The sequence below is a fragment of the Urocitellus parryii genome, chromosome 11, assembly GCF_045843805.1.
Source record: "Urocitellus parryii isolate mUroPar1 chromosome 11, mUroPar1.hap1, whole genome shotgun sequence".
Taxonomy (NCBI): domain Eukaryota; kingdom Metazoa; phylum Chordata; class Mammalia; order Rodentia; family Sciuridae; genus Urocitellus; species Urocitellus parryii.
The window spans coordinates 23,351,940-23,372,240 of NC_135541.1; the positions used below are offsets into that span (position 1 = coordinate 23,351,940).

At 54.0% G+C, this 20,301-nt stretch overlaps 1 protein-coding gene across 1 annotated transcript; it reads right to left on the minus strand.

The window, feature by feature from the left end:
- Positions 1-16,648: 16,648 nt before the first annotated feature.
- Pou3f1 (POU class 3 homeobox 1) lies at positions 16,649-18,007 on the minus strand. The gene has a single exon (XM_026393477.2). It carries the CDS (start codon positions 18,005-18,007, stop codon positions 16,649-16,651), a length of 1,359 nt encoding a protein of 452 aa, XP_026249262.1.
- Between the last annotated feature and the right edge of the window lie 2,294 nt (positions 18,008-20,301).

The following is a 20,301-nucleotide window of genomic DNA, read 5'->3' on the forward strand; positions in this document are numbered from 1 at the left end:
GTTGCCTTCTGGGGTCAGAGGGTGCGCTGTCTCTAGCCAGCCGGGTCACAGGGCCTCCCTGCTGGCATAGCCCACACAGACTCCTGGATCTGTAGCAGAAAGTGCAGGGAAGGATGAGGGCGGCTGAGAAACCTGGAGAGGCCGTGCTTCCCTTGTGAATCCATGGTGGGGGCTGCAGCTCGGGTAGAGTGCCTGCATGTGCAAGGCCAGGGCACCATGGTTCCCAGCACTGCACACGTGAAATGCTCCTAAGTCCACTGAGGAGACTTGGGAGACTGGAAGGAGCTGCTTGGTTCAAGTCCTGTCCCAGCTGGGTCAACTCTCCCTATCCAACTGTCTGCTTCACGTGTTCATGTGAGGGAGCACCTTGGTGCCCACCAGTAGTGCAGCCTGGAGCCCTCAGTTCTTGCAGGCTGGTATAGGGGCTGGTCCAGAACAGGGCTAAGGATCCAGCTCCTAGGCAGGGGTCTGCTGTATTTGAGGATAAGAGAAAGGTGGGAAGGAAGCCCTTTCCTCTCCAGTCTATCACCTGATGGCCACGCGCAGATCATAAGAGTTAATGAAACCATGGTGCCCGGAGGCTGTTGGGCAGCCCCCCCTGCCCTGAATCAGCCTGACTCATTTACAGCTTTCTCCCAGTTACCCCAAAGGCTTCTCTCTGAGGTGACGAATGTGGGGGGTTGGTTTCGGGTTTCATGTTTTCACATTACTGAGTGGAAAAAAAAACCAGCTTCTACAGCAGAAACAACTTGTCCCAAGAGCTCTGAAAATTCCCCCATCTTTTCTCCTCAGCTGCTCAGAAACATAGACCAGAGATGGAGGGGTTAAGAGGAGGGGCGACAGCCAAGCTGAGAGGTGTTAGGGACAGCCCCTTTGGAGGTGGCAACACCTGCCTTCCTGCTTTACTGCAGGCAGGGGAGGACCTCCGCAGAGACTCTACCCTGGGGTCTTCAGTGCCCAGTGCCGGATTGCCAGGGTGAGGGGCAGTCAGCTCAGAGTGGGAGGGGCCAGGGTAGAAAGGGATCATCTATCTCCCTTCCCTAGTTAATTTGATCCCAGGAGGTCGGGGACAAGTGTCCCTCTCTAAAAAAGGGCTCTTTAGGTGGAATGGTAGGTGGAAAAATACAGGGTCCATCTGGCACATGGAGGCTGGGGGGTGGCACCCCTCCTGTTACTGGTAGCATTATACACCACCCCCTGCCAGGGGCAGATGGCCTCCATGGCAGATGGAGACTAGGCCAGTAGTGGCTGGATGGGCTCTCTGGTCTCAGCCTGGCCTTTCTGGCTAATAAGACAACCAGAGGGGCAGTGGCACTGCTGCGCGTGTGCGCATGTGTGTGTGTGTGTGTGTGTGTGTGTGTGTGTGTGTGTGTGTAAGAGAGGGAACCTTGGCCTTGTTGGGCCATTCTGGGGGAGAAGGAAAGAGCAGACCCCAGATGGAGCCAGTGGATCTCTTCTCTGGGACACATTCAAGTTTGCTGTGGAGGGGTGGCAGGTGCTCAGAGGCCTGACACTGCCCACCTGCCTGGGCTCCTGCTGCTGCCCTGGTTAGTTCTCAAGTGAAGGAGAGGTCCCTGGGGTGGGAGACTCCACTGCAGCTGGAACCTGGCCTGCTTGATGCAGACCCCCCGCCAGGTCCCCAGAGCTCAGGGCCTGGGCAGCAGCTCCTCCCAGAGGACGCCCGTTTATTATGCGCTCCTGCCCCTCGCTGCTCAAGCAGGCAGCGGCCTTCATTAGCCAAGGAGCTGGGGTCTGTTTTGGCTGCCTCATCAGCATCAGTGAACTGCGTCCCTGCGAGATTTGATACAATTTAATTAACCTAATTAAAAGCTCTGATTGCAGAGATGATTGGGGTAGCGCCAGCAGCGACTGCATATTTATAATGAGCTGCAAGGTGTGGGACCGCAGCCAAACGCCACGCATCCTAATGAGCGGGAGCCGGGAGCCAGGGAGCGGGAGAGGGAACGTTTATTTTTGGCAACAATGCCCAGTTCCTCTCTGCCAGGGAGTCAGAGACCCAGGGAGCAGAGACAGACCTGCCCACCGCACTCTTCCGCACAAGGTGGAAGCAGAGGTGTGTGCTTTCCACACGTTCTTGGGCCTTTGGACCCTACATGGACCCAGGGTCTGTGTCTCTGTAGAGTGGGGGCCGGGACCCCAGCAACCCACGTTTTCTGCCTCTCTCCATCTCTGGGAGCCAGGGGCACCTTCAGAGCCATGAGTCTTCCTGGTCTGAGGAAGCAGGGCCCAGCAGAACCACCTCATTTCCAGGCCTCAGGATCCCTGGGCCGTTCTCTCAAACTTGCCGAAGAACCATCAGAGGCTGAAAAGAGTGAGGCTGAAGGGGGTTGGGGGGAAGTCAGAAGAGGGGACTGATTGTCCAAGAGTCCCAGGTGAGGATCCTGAGCCTGGGTGATTGAAGACACAGCAGAGACCAAGTCCCCTCTCATCCCCGGAGCCAGGGTCCTGCACCTCCACCTCCTGGGTCCCTCCAGAGGACCCTGCCCAGAGAGGACCAGCTCCCCTGGACTCCTCTCGGCTCCCACTGCCTCTGTCTGGGGAATCTTGCTTTGTCTGACTCAGCGCTTCCGCTGTAAATCACATCTAATAATAACGAGAGTGAGAGCTGAGGCAGAGAGGCTGTGGGTGAAGGGACATCAGTGAGAAGGGGTGTGCTGCCCAGGTGGCAAGCGGGAGGAGTATCTGGGGTGGCAGGAGTGGGGGCTGGGCTCTGGAAGCCACCTTCAGAGGCCTTGGGGGGAGCAGTGGGGAGCAGCCCTCGGTGGCTCCCGTTCTTGCTCTGGAGCTTGTGTAGGTCATGAGCTCAGTCAGGCTGGCCCAGCCCCCCGGTGCTTTGAGCATCGCCAGGACAAGATGAGATTTGTCCCCAGCCCACCTTGCAGAGTTGCAGCTGTTTAGCTCCCTTATCAATCTTCTCTGTGGGTTTAATCATCTCTCTGTCATCCTGCTGGGGCAGCCCTCCCCTTTCTGGAGCCCCCAGAGGGGCTGGAGCTTCTCAGCCCCGGCTTTCCTCCAATCCCCCTCCCCCAGACAGCCGCCTCTCCCCACCTGACTCCCTTGTAGGAGACAGAGGGTGGGCCAGGGTGGCTTTGCCCCAGGTCCTGGAGGCAGGGCTGGGGCAAGGAGACGTCCTTATTTCTGCAAGATAGAAGTAGAACCTGTCCTAGCTGGTCCCCATTTCATTCCATTCCAGGGGCTAGAGGTTGGCCATGAGGGTCTTTGGCCCAAATCTGGGAGACTCTTGTGTAACATCCTCCTGCCAGCCCCTTTGATGTGTGTCCAGTCATCCAGCCTTGGCCTCCTTCCCTGGGTGGATCCTGTGGATCTCAGGGGCCTGTGGGTAGGACCACAAACCCACAGCTTTTTGAGCATCTTGGGAAAGAGTGTGCCCAGGAGTCAATGGGGCCTGTGTTGCTGTCCAGGCTGGGAGCCAGGGCCCAAGGGACTCTGGGGCCCCTCCCAGTGCTGACGTGCAAGATGACCTTCAGGGTTACACTTCAGCCTTCTCTGCTGCACCCTCTTTCCTCCCAGAGCATCTGGGGAATGGGTAGGGAGGGGATGGCATGGTGGCATATGTACCTCTTGGAGACCATAAAAAAGAGGATCCTTCCTCTCCTGCTCCCCTTCCCTCCCAGGTCTTCTCAGAGCCAAGAGAAGGTCATAGCTTCCCATTTCTCAGAAGGGTATGTAAAGTCCCAAAGAGGATTGGGATCCAAGTGAGTATCACTCAGTTTGTCCTCAAAGTGAGGGCTGAGGGACCGGCCCAGAGGAGGTGACCAAAGTTCTGGAGGGTCATGAACTAGCCCTGGGCTGGAGGGGCTCACTGGGTGCAGCACAAGGCTGGACTCTGAAAGACAATGGGGTGTTGATGAGTCTTTGGTCCTGGTCTCACATGACCTGACCAGGGCTGTGGGTGGACTGCACGTGGCTGAGCCGCCTGAGCTGACCTTTGGTGGCTGGCGAGGGAAGAGAGGAAGCCATGAAGTCTCCTGCCCACTCAGTGTCCGGGCACCCTGCCACCCCACCCCAGGAACTGCCCTCTGGGCGCTCACACTCTCTCTTCTGCCTACCTTCTCCTTTTGGTCTTTCCTTTCCCTTTCTCTTTGCTCTGCCATGTGTGAGAGAGTGCATATTGGTGTGAGGGTGTGCGTATTGGTGTGTGATTGTGCATGTTGGTGTGTGATTTTGCGTGTCCGTGTGAATGTGAGAAGCGAGTCAGGCAGAGGATGAAAGAGAGAAGAAATCCCTCTCCCGGGTTCCTCTCAATCAGGGATGAAGACTTAGTTACTTCCGTCGTGGGGACGACACCATGGATGAAGCCAAGTGTATGTCTCCACGTGCATGTGCTCATGTGGGGGGCAACGCCCTCTGCGCTGCCTTGTCCTTTGACCTGTGTCCTCCTTGGGTGACTTCTGTGGTCAGCATCTTAGATGCCTGGGCTGCAGCCAGCTCTGTGACTTTCAAAGTTATGGAGCTGAAGCACCAGTTTCTTTTTTTTAAAATTTTTTATATGGTGCTGAGGATTGAACCCAGGGCCTGGCACATGCCAGGTGAGTGCTCTACCACAACTCGAGCCATATTCTATGTTTTATTTCTCCTGTGCTGCAGATCAAACCCAGGGCCTGGTGTGTGCTAGACAAGCACTCTGTCACTGAACTACATCCCCAGTCCTAGACTGTCACTTTCAAAAGGAAAAAGGAAAGCTTTGGGGTGGGGTGATGGTGGTTGTATAATTATCATAATCTATGAATTAATTAAAAATGACCATTTAGTGGGGAAGCAAGGTGCTCATGTGTGAGCATGTGTACATATGTGCGGAATTACACATAGACAAGGGTACACAGAGAGGTGGGGATATAATCATGGACATACCTATACTTTAAATAAAATTATTTTTATTTTTTAATACTGGGGATTGAACCTGGGGCGCTTTACCACTGAGCTGCAAGCCCAGTCCTTTTTATTTTTTATTTTGAGACAGGGACTCACTAAGTAGATGAGGATGACCTCAAACTTGCAATCCTCCTGCCTCAGCTTCTCAAATTGCTGTGGTTACAGGTGTGCACCATGCATCCAGCTCCCACTTTACCTGTCTTTTTTCCTCCTCCCTCATCAAGACACTTAGCCTAAAGTCCCTGGGGGGTTGAGGTACAGGACCTTGAATACGGACAAGATAGTACAAAAGACTTGATGCGGCAATTTGGAAGGAAATCCACAACCTGCCTTCTTCACATATCATTACAAATATCATGTGAAGGCTTTATTAATTTTTTCCCTTTTTTGTGGTACCCAGGGCTTTGCACATGTTAACTACATCTCCATCCCTGCCTTTTAAATTTTTTTTTTTTTTGTAGTTGCAGATGGACAGCATGCCTTTATTTGTTTATTTTTATGTGGTGCTGGGGATCGAACCCAGTGCCTCACACATGCTAGGCAAGCACTCCAGCCCTTTTTAAAATTTTCTTTTGAGACAGGATCTCACCAAGTTGCAGAGGCTGGCCTCAAACTTTCATTCTTCCTGTCTCAGCCTCTCGAGTTGTTGGGATTATGGGCCTGCACCACTGTGTCCAGCTTTGTAAATTTTTTTTCTTCCCCCCACCCCTATGTGAAGTTTTATTGATGAACCTTCTTTTGCTGGGAGCCCTCTCCAATTTTTCCACTAGGACCCCCTGCACATTCTGTCATGTCCCTGAGAGTATGTGGAGGAAACGAAATTCCTAGACTTTAGTTTGGGGGTGGGATTCCCAGACATCAGCATGGGGAGAACTCTGAGTGAGAACAGCAAACACAGGTACCCCTCCATGTGCTCTCAGGACTTCTCAGGGAGTTTGACTTCATTGAACATGGACCACAGTAGGATGGTAGAGGTTGGCAGGGCATTTCCTCCAGTCTTGACAGGATTCTGAGATGCCTATTTTGGGAGTCTAAGGCAGATGTTCTCTTCCAATGAAGAGACTGTTTGGTGTCTGCTCTCTCAGAGGGATGGGACAGGTCCCCTCCCCCTGCTCCCCACAGCTGAGCAGAGCCATACATCACCAAGGGGCTGGGGCTCCCTAGATGTATTGCCCTAATACGTCGCTATAGCAACCTCCCCACTGTGATGTATAGCTTGGGTCTCAGAGCTGCGAGCCCCCTTCTCTGAGAGTCTGTTCCAAGTACCCCGGGGATGGGGGGTTAGAGGCTGGCTTAGCTTCCTGGGATCCCATCCTGATCTCCCCATCCTATGGATGGGATCTTTGCCAGGCTGGGTGTGGAGGTGGGGTCTGGTCCATCAGCCTACCCTCCTGCCTACCCAGGGAGGGGAAGCTGCAGGTCATGTGTCCCTGGCCCTGGCACACGCGTGCCTGACGCACCAACCCACGCCAGCCTGCCTGGCCTGGGGACCTGAGGCCTTGGGGTTGGGGGCCAGGGCAGGACAATGGTTGCATTCCGGCTGGTTGCCACAGGCCCCCATTGTTTCTGTGGACACTGCCTGCTTGAGGGCTGCCATTCTGGCCCTCACCCCTCATGGGGCGTAGGATGCTCCCTAGACCACTCCCCTGGGGATCATAGAGGGGTGATTCATGGGGTGACCAGGGCATAGCAGGCCCCAGCTGTGCCCAGATTCTGGGAGGTGGGAGGGGGAGGCGACTGAGGGTTGTTTGTGTCAGGGGAGGGGGTGTTGAATAGCCAGAGGACTCGGGGCCCTGAACGCCAACCACGTCATCTCTTACCCTTCCTGGTGTGTGGGCTGGTCAGAGAGGCCCTATTGTCAGAGGAGCAGGCCCACCCAGGCTGGAAGGCTAACAAGAACTTCAAAACTGGGAAGACCCCAAGACCACCCTTCACATGGCATTGGTGGGGAAACTGAGATCAGGGCAATGGCAGGGATGCTGGAAGTCACACATCCAGGTATTGACAGGTTTGGGACCAGATTGTTGCTTTATATCTCCCTAGTGCTGTGCTGCTGCTGTTGTTTCTGATAGAAAATAGAGTCCTAGCTAGGTGCAGTGGCCCAAGCCTGTATTCCCAGTGGTTTGGGAGGCTGAGGCAGGAGGATCTCAAGTTCAAGGCCAGCCTCAGCAATGACAAGGTGCCAAGCAACTCAGTGAGACCCTGTCTCTGAATAAAATACAAAATAGGGCTGGGGATGTGGCTCAGTGGTCGAGTGCCCCTGAGTTCAATACGAAGAAGAAGAAGGAGGAGGAGGAGGAAGAGGAGGAGGAGGAGGAGGAGGAGGAGGAGGAGAGGAGGAGGAGGAAAACAATAGAGTTCTAGGGGTGTTCTTCAGTCATGGCAGAAGTTATATTTGTGAGTTCCTTTCTCTCCCCTACTTCCTTTAAAATCTTTCTAGTTTAAGTTGACATATAGCATCCCTGCAATAAGCAATGAGGAGAGTCCTAAGGTCATGAGAGGCCATATGGACTTAGACCTTCTCTGGGGGCCTGAAAAAAACGATTGGGGCATAGGGGTTTCTAGCACTCCGACCCACGAGATTCACAGACACTACAATAGACTTCATTGTTTTCTTCCAAACACTTTTGCACGTGGGCACTCACATACCTACCTTACATGACCAAGAAGCAGGGAGGGAATGAGACTAATCTAGGAGTGTTTTGAGGACAGAGGGACTGATTTCACTTATCTGTGTGCTTAACTTAGGGACCGACTCTGAAACTGAATGATTGAATGAGTGGATGGTAGATGGATAATTGGGTACTTGAATAGATGGCTGAAGGGTGGATAGATGAATGGATGAGTGGATGGGTGGGCAGATGGATGAATGGGTGGTGGCATGGAGGGGTGGGTGGGTTGATGAATGAATGAGTGGATGGGTATAAGATGGATGCATAGATGAATGAGTTAGGGAAAGCCTCTATTTTGAGATCTAGGGAAGACAAATGACTCAATTTGGGATGAATTGTGGAGTGAGTCCTGAACTCAGGTGCCCAAGGCTGGGCTGATCCATGGCATGGTTTGATGGTTAACCTCTGGGCAGGTGGCAGTAGAATCCAGAATGGGGACCTGAAGGATTTAGTCACACGGTATGTAGCTCCACAGGGTTGAAGGGCCGTGACCCTGAGTCGAATCTTCTGTGCTATGGTCATGTGTGTGGCAGGAGCTACTGGGGAAAGGGTCCTGATCAAGGCAGGAAGGGCATGAAGGTTCAGGAAGGGGAAATGAGTGGGGGTCTGAGGGCGCTGGAGCTGAGTGACTCGACTCCTTGGGATCAGGCCCTGACCCAGGAGCCCCCACTCATTCTTCACAACCCAGCTTCATGGCACTACCTTCTGTAAGGCCTTCCCTGTTTCTCTGGGTGCCTGGGTGCTGCCTCCACAGAGCCCAGCATGGTGCCTTTGTATGTAAAAGAGGCTCAGTGCACATTCTTGGGGACATGAGATTGTCACAAACAAGCCTATGTGGGAACAGGTAGAGGCTGCACCTGTCACTACTTCCCAGGGTTTTCTTGGGCAAGGCCTTTACTATCCTCGGACCTCATTTCCTCATCTGCAGACTGGGGAATAGAGATCTTGAGATTTTCTTTCCAGAGTAGTTTTGAGAATGAAGAGAAACAATTTTAGGCGGGAGCAGGGGAAGTACTAGGCATTATTTTTTTCTGCCACTGCTTTGGCTCAGCAATAATATAATATATATTACACGTATAAAATTATTTTTATGACTAACATTTAATGTGCACTCACAATGTGCCAGGCTCTTTTCTAAGTGTTTACATATATCATCTCTCATCTAGTCCTCATAGCAATCCTCCGAGGCAGGTGCTATTGTTCACAGATGAGGAAACTGAGGGACGAAGAGCTTAAACAGACCTGTGGTTAATAGGCGGTGCAGCCAAGGTGAACACCTGGATGGGTGCCAGGGTCATATCTAAGCTGCTGTGTGAGACTGCTCAGTGGGTGGAGGCTTGGAATGGACAAATTAGGAAGGCTTCCTGACTTTCCTGATGATCCTTGGCAAATTACCCAGTTTCCTTGAGCATCATGGGATTTACCTGATTGTGGGTAGTGAGAGAGAGGGTTAGACCCTAGTCAATTACCTCCAGCACCTGTGGTTCCAGATTCTCTCCCTGGCCCAGTCCTGAGTTCCACTCAGTTTCACTGAGACCTGAATGTAGTCCACTTCTGGAAAATACCCAAGCATTGAATGACACTGTGGTAAGGGGTATCAAGAGAACATGGTGGCATGTGCCTGTAATCCCAGGAACTCTGGAGGTGCTGAGGCAGGAGGATCAGAAGTTTAAATTTAGCCTCAGCCATTTAGCAAGACTCTAAGCAAATGACTGAAATCCTGTCTCAAAAAAAAAAAAAATTAAAAAAATATAAATAAATAAAAAGAACTGGGGATATAATTCAGTGGTAAAGCATCCCTGGGTTCAATTCCTAGTACCGAACCAAATCAAACAAGTACGCCCTCCCCCAAACAAACAAAAACAAAAACAAAAAAAAAAACTAAACCATGGACCCAAGAATCAGATAAAAGTAGATTTTTATCCCAGCTGCTATAAGGAACTGGTCTTGCTTCCTTGGCCAGATCACTTACACTCTATGGACACCAGTCTCCTCATCAATAAAATAAGAATATGTAGCATGACATAGTGAAAATAAAATGCAAAGTAAGCGCTGGGTAAGGATTATGTCAGAGAGCCCTGGACAGAGTGAGGTCCACCGTAAAGGATCATTCTAATCTGGTGTTCTTCCCTATTTACTTGTTTCTGCACAATACCCTGCTCAGGCCTCACAATAAAATAGCTTTCAGTCATTCATCCTTTACGCTAAATGCTCTGTGTACAATATCCCACTTAATTCTCAAAATAACTCTACCATAAGGGGACTGCCATAGTCACCATACCAGGAAACTGAGGCACAGAAATGTAAGTAGCTGGCCGAAAGTCACCCACACACTTGGTAAAAGGTGGAGCCAGGACTGGTCCCTTGGATCTGTCTGACTGCACATCCCCTGTGTTCCATCACTCCTGCTTTCCGTCTCCCCCAAGGGCACGGAGAGCTTCCTGAGGGACTTTGGTAACAATGGGAGATGGCAGATGACCCAAAGGGGCTGGAGGGGCCTTGCCATGGGATGGGTGTGTGCACAAACCACTTGGGTTAGCTTTAGCAGTTTCTGTATGGAGAGAGCACTCTGTGCTCCCCAGGCTGGCCCAGCCCTGGGGGAAAGCCCAAGGGTGGTGACAATATTCCATTCCAGGCCACGGAAGCAGTAGCAGTGCAGGGGTCCAGTTCTGCTCCGGCTCTTGCTTCTGTTCAAAGCTGAATAATCTGGAGCCTTTGAAGAAGGATTTCTGAAAAGCCATCAGGAGTGAATCATTGACTTAGGGAGGCGATGAATCAACGGGGAGTTCATAAAACGGCAAATGAATCGGGTGTGAGAGCGACGGAGCCACTGCTATTCCCCAGAACCCTCCGGGGACAGAGAGCCGAGAGAAAAGAAATAAAAATAACACGGGGCCTTACGCTTGCTACAAACCCGAGGCAACCCCTCCTTCCGTGCTGGAAGACAGAGTGGAATAGAAGGACGGGACCCACTGGTGGGTGAAGTGGGGCAGAGGGAGGCTCCCGGGGGCACCCCTAGCTCCCTGAGTCCAGGCTGTGGGTGTAATTAGCAAATGGCTTTTTCCCTTCTTTTCAGGAGCCCTCACAAGAAAGAACACTGATTTTGACGAACACCCAAAATAATGTGAGATCAGGCACCATGCATTATGCATGAGGTCTGATTTAACATGAACATTATTTCTTGTGTACGAGACCATATGCCTCCGTGCTGTCTCTGCAGCCTAATAATACCCAGACCCACCCTGGTCAGGCTTGGTGGGAGAATTGTCCACTGGTGTGTGGGTGGGTGGGAGGTGAGAGGTGAGGGTTGGAGCAAATCTCTTCTGGTACTTAGGTTGTCTGAGGAGAGCCCACTCAGATGCCCTGGAGGGAGCTGGGGAACAGGAGGTAGGTTATACCCTTGGAGAAACACCAGGGAGCTGGAAGTGATACCATGCACAAGTGCTACCGTGTGTACCTGGGTGCCTCTGTGTGTGTATGAGAGAGATCAGGAGCCCGTGATTAGATCATGCTGGGACCATCACATGGCGATGTGGGGGCATGTGCATGGTGGAGGTTTTACTGCACAAGAAGCACCATGGCGGAATGGATAGATCTAATTGCTGCGTGTGTTTGTATATATACACGCATATGTACGTGTGGGGGTGTGTGTTTAAAAAATAAGATCACACATACATACAAACACACAGCCTAACTTAAATTATCTGAAAGGAGCAGGAAGAGATCTGGGAGGAGCTGGGACAATGATGGGCAGGGATGTGTTTGGAAAGTGGTTTGTGGGGTAAGTGCTTAGAAATCCCGACAGGAGAGGATCTGGTGAAATCCTACACAGAATGGTTGTGTGCTTGATTAAATATCACACGTACCAGGTATTCGGCGACTCCCAAAAGTTCAACGACAAAGACCGGAAAGCTGATCTTGGATGGTCAAAGTGGTGTGGGTGTGACCAGGGTGTGTGAGCATGTGTGTGAATGAGCAAACTGTCAGGACCTGCCAACTGGCCGCAAGAAAGAATGATGGGAGTGAGTGTGAAGAGCATGGCTGTGCGCACGGGCAGGTGGTGGGTGGGACGGGAAGAAGTGTGTAGAGTATGTGCCCGTGAAGCAGGATTGCTTCCTTTGGAGGCTAAAGTTGCCTCTGCTTTAGCTGGCACACCCCAGGGAGTGGCTGCCTTGAAGCTGATTTTGGGGACCGGGGTTAACTTCAGGGTGGCTCTAGTAACTGCTGCCACATCCCATTTCAGGGACCAATAGAGGGCAGTCCTCCCACACAGAGTCCTCAGAGGTAGCAAGGGGGAGCCCTGAATGACTGGTCAAACACTAATTCTAGGGCCTTCAAACGTGACAGGCAGGGGACAGACCAGCTCTTTCAGCTGCCTCTGGCCTCCGTCTCAAAGTTCAAGGCCACAGGTAGCTCCTCTTGGCTGAGCTTAGGGGGAACAGCTGAGCCAGATAACCCAACTCCTCTCACTCTATTTCCTCTAATGGGAAGTCTCCTTTCTGGAGCTAGGGAAAGTCCCTGGGAGGGTGACAGCCTGGCCCTGGGTGGTCACTGGGGGACTGAGTCTCCTCCATGCAGGCCCAGAGCTTTTCCAGAGGAAGCTGCTGAACAGCTCTAAGTGTGCAGTTGTGGTGTGTGTGTGTGTGGGGGGTCAGTTAGTCCTGTGGATATTCAATCAAGCCCCAGGGCCAAGGGATGATCGCCTAGGACTATGCCATGACCGTCAGCTATTGTAACATCCTGAGGTAGATGGTGGGAGAGAATATCAATGTCCTTGGGGCTCAGGACAGGGTTCCTTCTGGGTTTGCCTTGATGACCACAATGATCTCCTTTCTTTTTTCCAGGGTTGGCCAACCTCACCCTGCAAATGTTCTTCCAGCTCACAGCATGATTTGCAGTGTAGCATGGATTTTCTTTTCCCTTCTACTTCTGGGATCAGCTATGGATTTGCATGCACAGTGACACACACACAAATTCTTATACCCACATGCAGAGGTTCCTATGGGGAGAAGAAAGTCCCTTCAAGCTTTACCAGAACCTATAGCCACAGGATCGCAGGAAATAATTTGTTCAAGCATGAAAGGGAGGAAGACGGGAACAGAAAATCCCAAATTTGCTAGGGAAAGCTTAGGTTCTCTCTCTCTTTTTTTTCTGGAGGTCAATGTTAAGGATGTGTGCCTCTCTTGGACGAAAGGAAGTCTGAGGTTTTCTGGAGCAAACAGGTAGACACACATACACATAGCACGAAGAATCGGCGGGCAAGGCCACAGCTAGCTCTGTATTTCTTAAACTCTGCTCTATGCAGGAAATAAAACTCCAGGGGAAAATATTTCTCTCCCTTTGGTTTTCTCTTTATAAAGTGAAAGGTGCTGAGATTCCTACCGTCATCCTGGGCTGAAGTCTGGGAAAGAATCCCTGGGGCTTTCTGCCACCAAGGGTTGATCACTGGTTAGGTGTCCCAGGCTGGTGTCTCATTAAACAAAATCCTTGCAAAGTGGAAGATTTTCTTCCATCCCCTTGCCCAATTTTTCTTTTCTTTTCTTTTTTGTTCTATTCCTCAGCTGCTGCTGGTTCTTGGGAAGCTGCATTGTTTTGCTGTTTTTGAGTTGACTTGCTTAAATAATAAACCCACCCTCTTGTATAGGATTAAGCAGACAATTAGGAAATCAATCAATCAATTGGTGTCAGCTGCAGGCAGAGGCCAGTGAAAGGCCCCATCTTCCCGGTAGCCCTTTCCAACCTCAAAACCTGCTGAGGCTCTGGGCCTGTAGGGGCGGGGAGCCCTGAGCTTCATCTGCTTCCATTTCAGGGCCCTGAGGCTGGGACAAATCCAGGGATGGAGAAATAAAGAGGGAGTAGGGAGGAGTGTGGGATGGCTTTGAAGTTTTGTACTTAGCAAAAATGAAAGGCAAGGTAGGGTGGCCAGTGGCTCCTGAATATGCCATTATCATGATGGTCATCAAGTCCCTGGCCTCCTCTTTAAGATGTACAAGGAGTACACTGGCTCACAAGTATGGAGAAAGGCTGGGACACTGGTGTCAATTACAGGGCTATCTGTTCACCAGGCTGGGCTGAGAGAGCTAAAAAAAATAAAAAAATAAAATAGAAGCAGGGGTGAAAACCACGATAGCCCTCGTACTTGCAGAGAAAATCCTCCCCACCAAGATTAAAGGGCAGAGCCCAAAAAGTCACCATTAAGTCATCCTGGCACAGTCATCTTGAGGTCTCAACTTGGCCAGGGACCACCAACTTAAGAGCCTGGAATGCCTCTCTGGGTATCCTGGATGCCAACGGCTGCAGCCAAGGCCTCTCATAGGCCGCACTTCGGCAGCTTCCCAGGCACGGCAGGTCCCACCTACCCCTTCAGGAGGGACACAACTTTCTCCCCAGCCAAATGATTTTGCCTTCAAGCTTTGGCTCCCAGAAGAGTATGAGAAACTTTGTGTGATTTTTTTTTTTTTTTTTTTTCCTGAGAAGAAAAGAGTGCATCGATGAAGCACACAGAAAGTTGTTTTAAGGGGAAAAATAAGATCTTGACTGGGACACAGATAGTACTGCTTTGGACCTGAACCTAGGTCTGCTCCCAGCTGCCGCCTCAGAGAGGATGTGACTGCTGAATGCTTGAGAGGGCAATGTCTCAGAATGTCTATGGTCTCCCCTGCCAGGTCTCCACGGCACGGTCACAGAGTCCTTCCTCTCTCTAGTATATGTATCACGCCCTGTGGTGGAGGGGGGAAGGTTCTTGAGACCACCCTTGGAAATATGTCAGGTCCTTCTGGTGGCACAGTCATGTCCCCACTTCTTCCCAAGAGAAGTAGGTAGGGGCAGGTGGATTGTTTGCAGAGAGGTAGGACTGGCTTTGCCTAAGCAAAGAGGCATGGCTTTCTCCCAGGCTCATTCAGACCTGCAGGACCACTGAATGAACTTCGGTCTAAACTCTCAGAATGCCCAGAGGATCCAGGTGGGCTTGGGCACCATCTGGTTATGGTGAAATGGGAACAGTAGTCAATTGGGACAGAAAGGTGGGGCCTGACCAGGCTTCCAGCTGTGCCAGGACCTGGAATGGCAAAATTCCTCTGGACCCTACACATGGGATACAAAGCGAAACCAAAGTTCCAGGTTGGGGTGTAGGGCAGGGGATACAGAAATTCTAGGCTAGAGGTCAAGGCCAAGGAGGACTTCTTCCTTGGCTGGGGAGAGCAGTTATGTTGTACCTGACTAATGGCTGACCCAAGTTCTGGGTGGTGTCTGTAGTTTTCTGTCCGGGGTCTGGTCTGCAGAGTCTAGTTATGGGCAGGGTACATGAAGCAGCTTTATCTTCCCTAGTCTGAGGGACCTAGGGTAGAGGCCAAATTGTTGCCCAAATAATAGGCATACTAATACTGGCCTGAAATAGTGAGGCCAGATCTTTGTGGGAGGAGAGGAAGAGCATCCCATGGCTTCCACCAAAAACCGCCCCAGCCCTAGGAGTAAAGAGGACAGGACACAGCCCTGGGGTACAAGTTTATGTGAGTAATAAAATATTTACTATAACATAAATATAAAGGGAACTTCCCAGTCTACATTATTTTTGTTTGCAATAAAGATACAAAGAGAATGCACCAAAACATTGTTCCAAAAAATAATAAAAATAAAATAACAAAATTTAAATTCAAACCTTAACAGAAGAAGAAATGGAAAAGGGGGAAGCTCCAAACATATCCAGAAAATAAATAGAGATGGGTCAGAAACCAGGAAATCATATTAAAATATCTTTTTCGGATTAGTTGGGTGTACAAAATCCTTTAGGATGGGGAGGGAGGACAACCCAGAAAACCAAAAATAAAATCCAAGCACAAAATGTTTCTTTTCCCCGCCAGTGTGTACATATCTCACATATTTACATGGTTCCCAACCTCACCCCAAACTTGGGGAATTTCTCTCCCCACCTCCCCCAGCATCCCGCATCCAGGGGGGGCTGGAAAGGGAGCAGAGGGAAGCTGCAGGGAATCAGGCAGAAGGTTCTCAGGGAACGGCTTATTTCTACAGCTGGTTAAAAAATATCTCCAACTTTTCCAAGTTTCGTTTGTTATGGCCAGGAGGGCAGGGCCCCGCGGGGAGCAGAAGCCCCAACGGTTCCATGGTTAGTCCGCAGCCGGGCAGAAGCCCTTCCCACTCGAGTGTGTGGGAGCGCAGACCCCTCCAGCGAGGCCGGGAACGAGCCGAGGCTCGGATGAAACGAAACGAAAAATGAACACTCGAAATTTTTTTTTTGTTAGTTTTTTTTTTTTTTTTTTGCTTTTTTTGTTTTGCTTTTTTTTGAGAGGGGAGGGTTAAGGGAAAGAGAAGAGGAAAAATAAATTAGGCTAGATTAAAGCTTTGGCTATTTCCTGCTTTTTATACACAGACGCGGCTCTCGCGGCCTCCCCTCCGGGGCCCCGATAAATACAGTATACAGCGATTTAAATTAAGGGCGCGGGCGGAGTTAGAAGGACCCCAGAAGCCGAGAGGCTCCACAAATAAATAAAAATCGTAAAAAACCAAGCCCGAAGAAAGGGGAAGAGGTGGGGTGGGGCGCATCCTTATGGGAGAGAAGAGGCGTGGAGCGAATAAAGTGACAGCCCCCCCGCATCCTTGACCCGCAGGCTGGGGAGTCCGCCCCAGGGAATGGGGATGGGGGGAACTCTCCTCTCTTCGTCCTCTCTCCCGGGGAATCCCTAACCCCGCACCGCATTACCTGTCGCTGTGGGGAGACCGCTGCCGGGATCCGGCCCCGAACAGCCCGGGGGGGGCAGGGGCGGGGGTCGTCGAGGGGATGGGGGCAGGGAGCAGGCGGCGGGCAGGATGCCCAGGGTGAGTTGGCGCGTTCTGGATCTTCGCTTCGTTCTCAGGGGCTCGGGCGACACAGCCTACCGGCCGTCTTCGCCGCTTGCCGGAGAGGGTCGTCCGGGTGTTTGGTTTTGTTCGAAAGTTTCTGGGCTTTTTGTAAAATCCAAAGCAACCGAACAAAAAGAGTCCAGGCCGCGCGGGCGGACTGCGCGCCCGCGCCTTGCCGCGCGCCGGCAGGGACCCAGCCGGCAGGGTCACTGCACAGAGCCTGGAAGTGTGTGGTGGTGGTGGTGGTGCAGCGCGGCTGGCGGGGGTGGCGGGGGTGCGGAGGGCGGTGACGCGCCGCCCCCGCCCGGCCCCAGCTCCCCGGGCGCGTATACGTCGTCCATGGGCGGGTGGCCGGCGCCCGCCGCGGGGGTCATGCGCTTCTCTTTCTGCCGCCGGTTGCAGAACCAGACGCGCACCACCTCCTTCTCCAGCTGCAGGCTGTCGGCCAGGCCTGTGATCTCGTGGGCCGAGGGCTTGGGGCACTTGAGGAAATGGCTCTCGAGCGCGCCTTTGACTCCCACCTCGATGGACGTGCGCTTCTTGCGCTTGCGGCCCTGCGCCGCGATCTTGTCCAGGTTGGTGGGGCTGCCGCTGGAAGAGTCGGTCTCCTCCAGCCACTTGTTGAGCAGAGGCTTGAGCTTGCACATGTTCTTGAAGCTCAGCTGCAGGGCCTCGAAGCGGCAGATGGTGGTCTGCGAGAACACGTTACCGTACAGTGTGCCCAGCGCCAGCCCCACGTCGGCCTGTGTGAAGCCCAGCTTGATGCGCCGCTGCTTGAACTGCTTGGCGAACTGCTCCAGGTCGTCCGAGCTGGGCGCATCCTCGTCCGAGTGTTCTCCTACCGACGAACCGCCGCCGCCCGCGCCAGGGTGCAGGTGCGCCGCCGCCGCGTGCAGGCCGCCCGCATGTGCATGTCCGTGTGCGTGTCCGTGGGCGCCCAGGTGCGGCGGCGGCGATGGCTCCAGCTGTGCCTCGTGGCCATCCTCGTGCAGCGCATGGTGCAGGCCGGGCCCCGCGCCGCCACCGCCCGCCGCCAGCATCCCGGCCAGGCCGCCGCCGCCGCCCCCTGGGTAGGCCGCCTGCGCATACAGCCCGAGCGGCTGGGGTTGATGGCCCCCGCCAGCCCCGGGCGACGGGGACATGGCCGGGCCCAAGTGGTGAGCCGTGCCGCCCTGCGCCCAAGCCGCGCCCGCGTGGGCCGCCCCCTGGTGCACCAGGCGCGCGTGGAAACCTCCGCCGCCGCCGCCGCCGTCGTCGGCTCGGCCGGTGCCACCGCCGCCCGCCTTGCCGTGTTCCAGGTGCGGGCCGCCGGCCCAGTCGCCGCCGCCGCCTCCTCCGGTGGGTAGCCACTGGGGGTGCGCTAGGCCCACGGGGTGGCCCGCGCCCGCGCCCAGCCACTCGTGGTGCATCAGCTTCTGCACTTCGCGGTACGCGGCTCCCGCGTGCAGCCGCTCGGCGGCCGCCGCGGCTGCAGCTGCAGCAGCGGCGTCCGGATGCATGAGCGGCCCCGTACCCCCGGCTCCACCGCCGGGGCCCCGCGGCAAGTACTGCGCGGTGGTGGCCATGCCGCCCCGCGCCCTGCGCCGCGCCGCCGCCGCCGCCGCTCCGCTCCGTCTGCGGGCCCCGCCGCCGCGCTCCGCAGGCTTAAAGCCCGGACCCGCTCGGCGCTCCGGAGCCCCACCCCTCCCGCCGCCCATTGGCTGCCCGCGGAGCCGCCTCCCGCCCCCCGGCCTCGGCCCCCGCCCCCTGTGCCCGCCTGCTGCCTGGCCCGGCCACCCAGAGCTCGCCATTGGGCCTCGCTCCCGGGGTCCCGCGCGCCGGCCGTGCTGATTGGCCGCTGGGGCTTCATTCACAGCCCCCCTACCGTCCGCGTACACATTCACGCCCCGGGGGCGCGGCCGCCACGTGGGGAGTGGCGCGGGGGTGGCACTGGGACCGCACCCCCTCTGGTCCTAGCTGCGTGGGCCCCGCTTTCCCCCAGTGCTGGAGACTCGGAGCCCGACCGGCCCCATATTCCACGCAAGCTGAATTCCTGTCCGCATCCCACCCGGGCGGCGGGGACTGCGGGCTCCGGGAGGCGCTCGGGCTCCAAGAAGCGACTCAGCCCCTCACTTCCTCCCTCCTCAGTGCGGCTGCCTGCGGGCTAGGATTCCCGCGGGTCTCCGCGGCGGCGAGCGCGAGGCGGCGCGGGTTCCGGCTCTGTTCCCGCGCGGCTGCTCACCTCTGCCGCCTCGACTCCCGCGGCTTCCAGTTTTCACCGAGCGCTCCTCCGAATGCCTGCCTGGCCTGTCTCGTTTTCCCTCTTCTCTCTCTAGATTCATCGCGGACCTCTGCGGCCCTGACAGAGCGCGCAGAGTCGGATGGCCTGGGCTTCATGCCCTGCGCGGGCACCCCTTCCTGCTCCCGGACGCCGAAGCCAGGTGAGTAAGGCGCGGGAGGCTCCGCACCAGGACAGCGGGCGGCAGCGGTTATGTGCTGAGACGCGAGCTCCTGTAACCGGGCCGTGTTCTGGGGTTTGAGAATGAGAGGACCCTGAGGTGGAGACTGTGGCTCCGGGGAAAACTCCACCTGCGCGGGTGATGGACCCTGGGCCCAGTTTTGCGCTGCTGTAGCCTTCTCACTCCATCTCCTTCCAGCTTGAACAGCTCATAGGCGATGATCATGGAGGGGTAACACCCTGGGGAGACTTGCTCTAGGAAAGGAATGGTGTAGACTCAGGGAAGGGTAGCTGGCACTTCAGAAATCCAGAACACAGGCTGGGAGCTGTCCAGCTTCGCGTGGATCCTGGAGTTTACCCAGACTTGCCTGGGGCTGCTGAAAAGGGAACTGAGGTTGAGAAGTCCCTGTTGAAAAGGTGGGCAGTGGAATTCCGCCACTTCCTCACACTTGGAACTCTTTGGAGGATCCTGAGAGGAGTAGGACTTCAGTTGTGCCTCCTTACCCCACTTTGGGCCCCACCCTAAATGTCCTGAGCTGTAACTTCCACCACTTCCTACATCTAGCCTTGAGTCCCAGGGAGACTTTTTCACTGCCAATCCCCCTTTTCTGTTCCCGATCTTAACCTCTAATGGATTAATACATTTCAGGACCCTGCCATTTCCAATCACAGGGCTGAGCTAAGTGCCTAGCTAGGGCCCTATTGGGAAAGTCAGTCCTGTGGAATGAAGCCTCAGTGTGTGAAGGAAGAAAGGTGTGTGATGGGGACTTGGGGTGACCGCTGCTGTGGAGGTGATTCAAGGGTGGCTGGGACAGTTGACAGTGACAAGGGTTACCCTAGGCATAGAATGTGCTCATCTGGGCTCTGAATGTCCCAAATCCAGCCTTTGGCTATTCCTCTACCCCAAGGGAAGGAGTGGAACAGGGCATGGTTCTTGTCTGGCCAGTGGTCAGTGTCCTGAACAACATCCTTTAGGTCCCATTCTAGATCAGCAGTTGTGAACGCAGCTAAAGACACTGGGTTTTCCTGGACTCTGGCCCAGGAAGTGTCACCTTGAGGCAGCCCAGGTCTTCCTGGCCTACTGGGCTCCCTGGGCTTTCTCCCAGATCCAGGAGGTAGGATCAAGGCCAGAGTCCTTAAGTGAAGTCTCCTCTCGTGCCAGCCCTAAGTAGGCCTGTATGACACTGAAACTTAGATTTTCAACCTGAAACTGTCACTCTTTCTGGGCAAGTATGACTCTGGTACATTCACTCGGGTCCTTCAATTTTCTTCCTGTAAATTGGGAATAGCGGTATTATGGGCAGCCCAACTGTCTCACTAAGTAAGCAGATTGTGAGACAAAGGGAGTAAAAATCTCTCAGAAAGTGCTTTTACTCTGTTTGTTCCTATTGTTCATTCCCGGTGGGTGAGCAAGGTACTCCC